Here is a 7,682-nt window from a genome sequence, read left to right as displayed (position 1 = left end):
AAGGGAGATGTCTAGGACAAGCACTTGGATGGACAGTGGTATCTTTCGTTGAGGTGAATGGGAGGCAGGGCGTGTTGATTTTGGGCATGTTGATTTTGTGATGCTTGTGGCAAACCCCAGTGACACTGTGCAGGCTGTTGGATATGTGGGTCTAAAGTACCTAAGAAGGTCTGGACCAGAGGCATATATCTGGGAATTGTTGCGGTACAGATAATGGGATTGAAACAAGAGATGAGACTGCTCAGATGAGAGGAAGGTGGTGGAAAATGAGAGGAAGGCCCAGGACTGAACTTTGACACACCGTTTTTTCTCTTAACTCTTTTTGGACATAATTTCAGACTTATAGAAAAGTAGCAAGACCATTACAAATATTTCCCATGTACCTTTCACCTAGATTTCTTAAATGTTAATATTTTACCACATTTTAAATTCTTTTCTATGTACATATGTATATTTTTCCTGATCTATTTGAGAGTAAGTTGCAGACATAACATTATTTTATCCTTAACTACTTCAGTGTGTATTTCCTAAGAATGAGCGTCTTCTCTTTCTTAATTAGAGTATAGTGATCAAAATCAGGAAGCTAACATTGGTACAATGCTTTTAACAGGCCACAGACTTCCCCCGAGTTTTGCCAATTCTCCCAATAATGTCCTTGATAGCAAAGGAAAATTCTGGCTCTTATGTTGCATTTAGTTGTCCTATCCCTTGAGTTTCTATTAATCTGAAAAAGTTGGCCAGTGTTTGTCTTTCATGACATTTCTACTTTTGTCAAGTACAGACCAGTTATTTTGTAAAGTGAATCTTGATTTGAGTTTGTCTTGTTCTTTGATAATTAGATTCAGGTTATGTATCTTTGGTGGGAATGCACCAGAAAGATGCTGTGTCCTTCTCAGTACACCCTTTCAAGAGGTACACAACACCTCTCTGGCCCATTGTGGATGATGTTAACTTACATCGCTTGGTTGAGGTGGTGCCTGCCAGGACTCTTCCTGTAAAGTTATAGTTTTCCTCTTTGCAGCTAATAAGCATGTGCCAACATTGAAAGATCAGGTTGAGGAAGAAGAGCCAGAAAGAAACCTTGTGAAGGGGCATAGGGACATGGAAGGAAGACAAGAGCATCTCAGAATCAGGAGGAGGGGCTACAAGGAGGAAGGAATGGTCAGTCATTTTGGCCCAGCGCAGCTGAACAGCCAAATGGGCGAGGGCGAAAGTGTCTATTGGCTGCAGCTTCCACGTGCAGATCATAGAGTAGGTAGAGTGATGGCCCTAAAGCCAGTTTGTGGAGAATGAAAGGGAGACAACCGCAGACAACGGGGAAGTTTCTCTATGGAGAGGGATCTAGGCAGTGATGGAGCAGTGCGAGGGGCCAGGGAGGTGGTCTATCATAGAGGATGTACAATGACCTAGAAGGGGGCCAGGTGAAGGATTAAAGCAAAGAGAGCAAAATGTACTTGAGGAAGCAGCAAGATAGGAGAAGGTCTTGGTGGGTCCTCCCCAGCTCCCGAGGGAAGTGGGAACAGGTGACAGAGGAAGCCAATGATTTTGATGGTGTGGCAGGGAAGGTTTGAGTCAGAGTCCAGTCTGATGGCCTCTCTTTTCTTAGCTGAGGAGGAAGTGGAGCAGAGGCTGGAGGGGAGGGCCAGGCATGAAGAAAGGAATGAGCCATGCTTGAAATGATCTCTGGACTGGAAGAGAGTAAGTCGACCAGAGTAGAGATGGGCTGTTGGGTGGCATGAAGGCAATCCCAGGGTTTAGGGACCATGAGCTTTTAGCTGTCTGGTAGACAAGCCAGACCTGGTGATTTACCGAGAAAGAAGCTGGACAGGGAGGGCAGTGAAGGCAGGAGGGAACTGAAAGATGGGGAGAAAGTGCAGGGTCAATGATGGAGTCTCAGTGATAGCAGGCAATTTGTGTGAGAGTATTAGAGTGAACCAAATGAAGAACAGGGGCTGGTGTTCCAAAGGGAGGGGATGGTCACTGCTGTGGAGGCGAGAGAGAAGGGCCAGATGTGTTGGGGGAGAATGACAGAGAGGGAGTGGAGGGGAGGTACTTGGAGATGAGGTAGACTGGGAACTGGGAGGCCAAAGGATTGGTGGGAGGTCCCTAGAGAGGCCTAAGCCACCAAGATAATGGCAAGAGTTGGGGGTGTGGTGGGGAAGAAGACCATGAGCCAGGACCACAAAGAGTATGAGTCAGGAAAGCTGGCAATCCTGAGGAGATAAAGAGGGATGCTCTGGAAGCCGGAATCCTGGAGGAATGGTGCTTTTCACTGAGAGGGGACACTTTCTGGTGGGTATCAAGGAGACCAGGAACCAGCTTGGAGGGACTGGGTTGCGAGAGACAGAATAGCAGCTTTGGAGAGGACCAAAGGCTGTTTCAAGGTTGAGCTAGGTCTCCGTTAAAGTTTGAGAGAAGGGAGCATTTAGAACAGAAGAAGGGTGGCTTATGACCTGCTGGTGTAGAGTGGCTCAGTTTTCCCAAGTGAGCTGCATACAAGGATGACAGACTGCAGATTGGGGAATATCAGGAAGGCTTCTTGGGTCTGAAGCAGCAGGAAACTCACCCCAGACCAGGAAGGTGGAGGTCTTAGCCCCACATCTGGCCCCCATATCAGCCTGAGGGGACTATCAGATCTTGGACCCAGCAGGCCCATGGCTTCCTCCAGGAAAAGCTGAGTGAATGAGGAAGAGGAGGCAGCACTGCCCATGGCCACAGGCCAACTGAGGCTGGGCCAGTTTCCACCTTGCCCAGCCTCTCCTCTCCGGAAATCAGAGGCTTGGCTGTCCCGTAGGTGATGTAAGGGGCACGGGGAGGTCTGCTGTTGTTGGAGTGGGACTCTGCCCTCTCTTCTGAGCCTTTTAGTACCACACGAGGCTTCTGTAGCCCCCAGCATGCCTGGCTAGTCTCTGAGTCGTCATTGCACTTGCCAGTCAGAATGAGTGCAGAGCATGTTTCGGTTTCCATTAGATCAGAGACCATGATTCAAAGAGAGCCCTGGGGTTTGTGTCTTGGTTCTGTCTCTGCTACTAATGTGATGGGAGATTTTGGGAAAGTCCTTCTTTCTGGGCCTCAGTTTCCTTATCTGTGTACTGGGGCTGTGACAGGCAGCCCCTCTAAATCCAACTGTTATCTATTCCCAAGGCGGAAACTCCTCTCACTTGGTTCTAATCAAATCCCATCTGAACTATGAACTGGTGAGTCAAACAGGCCCCAGGACCCCAAAGCTTTTTAGGTTTTTAGGGTTAAAGAGGTCTCCAGCATTTCCTCAGCTCTGGGGCTCATCCATCAATCATATGGCAGCTGTGTATCTTCCCTACCACTTAATATTTTCTTTCACATGCCCCCTCCCCGCCCCCCGGGGTGCTCTTGACCACAGACACAGGAAGTGGCTTCTTAAGGCCTCAGCACCACGCCTCCATCCTCCTTTATTTATTCCCTATTCCCTGCCTGAAATGCCAACAGCAGGCATGTATTCCTTGAGCTAGACATGGATCTCTAAAGATACTGTGCGTTAGAATAGGAGTCTGGGTTGCTATCAAACAATTCACCTTAGTGGAATAATAGGCTTGATCCTTTCCCAAAGAAAAACAGATTTTGATAGAATAGAGGGTATGTCCAGAACCTGGGGCGGGAGGATAGGTGGGAGGGGCAGGGGATAACAGGCCACCCTAGGGGGCTGCGCCAGCTGCAGGAACCCTTGACTCATAATCTACCCTCTCTTTCCATTCCTTTCCCCAACTCTAGGGCATCCACCAGGAGTGAAGAGCTGACTCTGTCACTTTGCCTCTCCCTTTTCCTTCCCTGACCCAGAGTCCTGGGGACCCTTCAGACCCTTCAGCCTGGTTGGGTGTAAGGGGCAGTGGAGCCGAGTTCTCAGGGTTCCACAACTGAGCTGTCAGCATAGAATTTCTACTCCACAGTTCAGGTACCACGGCAACTGAGAGAAATAAACACTCTGGGTTTCACAGTCCAAGTTCTGCAGTGATGTCATCTCTAGCTCCTGCCTGCTATGCCCTGTGACTGGCTGTACTCTAGACAGCCTTAGCTGCTCAAGCTGGAGGACTGTCTTTCTTCCCAGCCCCCAGATCACCTCTGGATGGGGGAGAGAGTGGACACAGAGGCTCTGGTAGGGCACTTGGAACAGGCCTCACACAAGCCCAGCTTCTTGCCTGCTGCTTAGATAACTCAGTAATTGCCATTGCCCCTTCCTTGGCCTCAGCCATGAAACTGCCCAAGGAGGCCAGGAACTCTGTGTTCTATGGGCAGCGCCCAGAGAAGAAGGTGCAGGTGCCCTCATGGCAGGAGATAAAGCAGACCCCTGTGATCATGGCGATGATCAAAGGTGAGAGCAGTTTCCCCACCTTGGGTTTGGGCCCATTCTTCTCTCTGCAGAGCTACTTGGCAGGTGTCCCAGACTTCCAGCACTGCCTCCTGAAGACTCTCCTTGAAGCCTATGGAAGATCTGTGCCTCCATGCTGAACCTCATAGGCAGTGTTAGTTAGCTGCCGGAAATTTTTTTGGTGGGGATAGGGCACCAAGGGAGCATGGAGCATGAAGTGAGGCTAGTTTTGGAAAGAGGCTAGGGATTTATTGGAGCCTATAGCTCGACTTTAGATTTCCTTGCTTCCCTTGACTCTTACTCTCAAATGAAAGTAGAAAAACTAAGTTTTAGTACATCGTTAATGACCAATTATTGTTCTATGTGGGAAGTGCTTGAGTATGTGATTAAATGTTTGGACTCCATTGGCTGACTGTCTCAGAATTTTCACATCATCAGTTTGTGTGACTTTAGGCAAATTGATATTCCTACACTCTCAATTTTCTCATCTTTAAGGTGGAAAAAGGTTAGTCTCTTTCTTACAGAGTTGTTGGAAGGCTTAACTGAAATAATCCATATAAAATGCTTAGCATAGTACTTGGCACAGAATAAGTTCTCACTTAATCGTAACTAGTACCCATTACACATTGCCTGTCCAAGAGAAATTATATATTATCTGGGAACACCACCTTTAATCCAAGAAAGCAGCTCGATGGTGGGATTGTGACAGTGTGACCTCAGTGGCAGCAAGATCCCAATGTTCTCATGACACTATATTTGGGGCTTCCCGCTTCTGATCTGGTGGGTCCAGGCTGAATGCTGTTCTGTCTGCTCTCACAGGTCCAGGGCCTGCCAAGTACCTGAGGCCCTCCTGTGTGGGCTACCTAGGCCATGACAGCTCCATGTTCCAGGAGCCAGCCTGCACTCTGCACACTCGGCCCTGGGAGAAGCGTGAGTATGCCCCATGCCTGTCACTCCTTTGGGTGTAGGGTTATTATTGTCGAATGTTTGGGGTGGCAGTAAGAGAAAAGGAGCCATTATCTGTAGCCATAGGCCTCTGGGAACCCAGGCCTGACCTGAGTGGGATGCCTGGTGGTTCCAGCAGGAAGCCAGCAGGGATACCTAAGTGACCTAGCCCCCTGAAGGTGACTGTAGGCGTCTCCCAACTAGACTTTCTGAGCTTTGAAGGGATGTCTGTCCAGCTGGTAGAGCAGAGTCCTGTCTGGTCTTTGGCTGGGATCTTTCAGCTCTGGCTGCCGTGGTTCACTTGCCATAGCAGCTAGATAGGAATAGCTGGGGACTGGGAGGAAAGTAGTGGAGGTGGTGGATCCCAAGGCTTCCCAGGTGGCTTAGAACCCTCTGGAAGTGTGGAAGCAGAGGGCTACACAGTAGAGCTGAAACCACTGGCTAAGGTGAGTGAAAGGAGAGGCTGAGCAGGGGTATGTATCTGGGGATCGGAGATCTAGGGTTTCTGCTAGGCCCTTCCCTGGAGTGACACATCGTCCTCGGTAGGGGATCCCCTGGCTGGGGCTTGGGCCCCTTCTTAATACTAACAATAGCCACTATACCTATTATTACCCCTTGGCACCAATCCCTGACCAGCTGACCAAGCTGCTGTGCAGCTGTTGTTATTTTATCTGTCCCTCTGAAGAAGTTCTTGGGAATGTTAAAAGCCCCTCTTACAGATGAGAAAATAAAAGTTCCCAAAACACCCAAGAGCGCAAGAAATTGGAAGGGACTCCTCTCTTGGGGAGGGAGATCTCTCCTGGAGACAGGCCAGGCTAACCCGAGGTGGCCTCTGGGACTAACTGAGCCCCTCCTTGGCTGCCCTGCAGGGATCATGGACATATGCAACCCTGGGCCTCGCTACTTCTTGGATCCTAAAATAACTCGGTTTGGAATGTCCAGCTGCCCTCAGGTCCCCATGGAGGAGCGCATCTCTAACCTGCGTAAGATGGGATGGGGAGGGAGGTGGGGGTTGGAAGGTTTGGGGAAAGAAGTCCACCCTTAGGACCTGAGCAAGGGCAAAGGGTCATGACTCCTCTCACCAGGTGTGTCTATGGATGCTAGCATCTCTGCAATGTCACATCAAGACATCGATGTTACCATGTCTGTGTCACAGTACTTAACATCTCGAAGCCAATGCTATATATGTATGTCGTGGGGTAATGTTATAATAAAAATGAAGCTCATGTCAGCAATATTGTCAGGCTAATGAGCTCATGGACTGTAGTGATTCCAGGACGTTTTCTTGGTGCTATCACAGGGACAATGTCAAATGCTGACAGCCCAAGGGTGATGTTCAAGGGTCACGTCCTGATGTCAGAATGGCCTAAGTCCCTACCCTGCCCATAGCCTCATGCCAGGTGTGTATGTGTCCCTGATTGAAGCTAAGGTGGCTCTAGTAAAGTCTAGTAAAGTCTAGAAAAGGTGAATCAAGTCTGTGGCTCTCTACCTTCACCCACTTTCAGGCCTGAGCTCCACTCCAGCTTCTTGCCACTACTACTTGGAGAAGACCCGCATTCCTGGGGAATGCAGGGCTCCCCAGTACACTTTTGGCTACCGGTGCCCATACAGAGTGATGGATCCCAATCCGGCTCCCAACCAGTACAAGCTGCCACTCTTACTGGGGCCCAACATCCCTGTCAACCGAGCTGCTCCTTGCTACAGTTTGGCCTCCGCAGACAAGAACTGGTTCTACAAAGAGAATGTGGCAGGAGGCCCTGGGCCGGCCATGCATGCTCGACCTGAGCCATCTGTCTATCAGAACCGTAGCCCTGTCTACAGTATGGCCAAGCGCTTCGCCTACCCAGTGGACCATGGACCTCGGCCTGGTCCGGGCTCCCATGACATCGAGCAGGTCACAGTGCACAAGCCCCGCACACCTGCTTTCACCATGGGTGTCAAACACTCACCCCACCTGTGCCCGCTGGTCATTGACATTCACGACTGAGGCCCCTCCTTCCCCACAGAGGATAATTTTCTATTCCAAATTGAGCAACTTACCAAGGTTTTAAGTAGCAGAGCTTGTGCCTGCTATGTCTAGCACACAAAATGTTAGATAAATATATATATTTATTTATTTCTCATTTTGCAAATGTTCATGACTGCTTCCTTTACGCCCTGCCCTGGGTGAGGGGTAAGGATGCTGGGAGACATTGTAGGGGTCCTTGTTTGGGAGAAGTTCTGTCCTGGCTCACCAAGGGAAGGCACCCACATGTCCTCCAAAAAGCCCTGAGCACAGACTCCAGAGAGCTGAGTTCTAGTCCTAACTCTGCCAGTAATGTGCTGTGTGGTCTTGTGTAGCTTCTGTTCCTCTCTGAGCCTCAGGGTTGCCCTTTGGGCAGTGAGGGTGGGGGAT

At 49.6% G+C, this 7,682-nt stretch overlaps 1 protein-coding gene across 2 annotated transcripts; it reads left to right on the top strand.

Moving 5' to 3' along the window:
- Window positions 1-1,102: 1,102 nt before the first annotated feature.
- On the top strand, window positions 1,103-7,364 carry CIMAP1C (ciliary microtubule associated protein 1C). 2 transcript variants are annotated; one of them, XM_039856416.1, is made up of 4 exons: window positions 1,103-1,698; window positions 5,162-5,272; window positions 6,157-6,270; window positions 6,793-7,364. In XM_039856416.1, exons 1-4 carry the CDS (start codon window positions 1,668-1,670, stop codon window positions 7,272-7,274), a joined length of 738 nt encoding a protein of 245 aa, XP_039712350.1. In that variant the 5' UTR covers window positions 1,103-1,667; the 3' UTR covers window positions 7,275-7,364. The 2 variants fall into 2 exon arrangements, with proteins under 2 accessions (XP_039712350.1, XP_039712351.1); XM_039856417.1 differs by lacking the exon at window positions 1,103-1,698 and adding an exon at window positions 4,118-4,345.
- The last annotated feature ends 318 nt before the right edge of the window (window positions 7,365-7,682 follow it).

This window comes from Pteropus medius, unplaced genomic scaffold, assembly GCF_902729225.1.
Source record: "Pteropus medius unplaced genomic scaffold, Ma_sr-lr_union100, whole genome shotgun sequence".
Lineage (NCBI taxonomy): Eukaryota > Metazoa > Chordata > Mammalia > Chiroptera > Pteropodidae > Pteropus > Pteropus medius.
This window is presented reverse-complemented; position numbering and strand designations above follow the sequence as displayed.

Coding starts and splice junctions, on each gene's coding strand:
- CIMAP1C (XM_039856417.1), top strand. CDS start 4,225: ATGAAACTGCCCAAGGAGGCCAGGAACTCTGTGTTCTATGGGCAGCGC. Junction 5,273..6,156: donor CACTCGGCCCTGGGAGAAGC/GTGAGTATGCCC, acceptor GCTGCCCTGCAG/GGATCATGGACATATGCAAC. Junction 6,271..6,792: donor GGAGCGCATCTCTAACCTGC/GTAAGATGGGAT, acceptor ACCCACTTTCAG/GCCTGAGCTCCACTCCAGCT.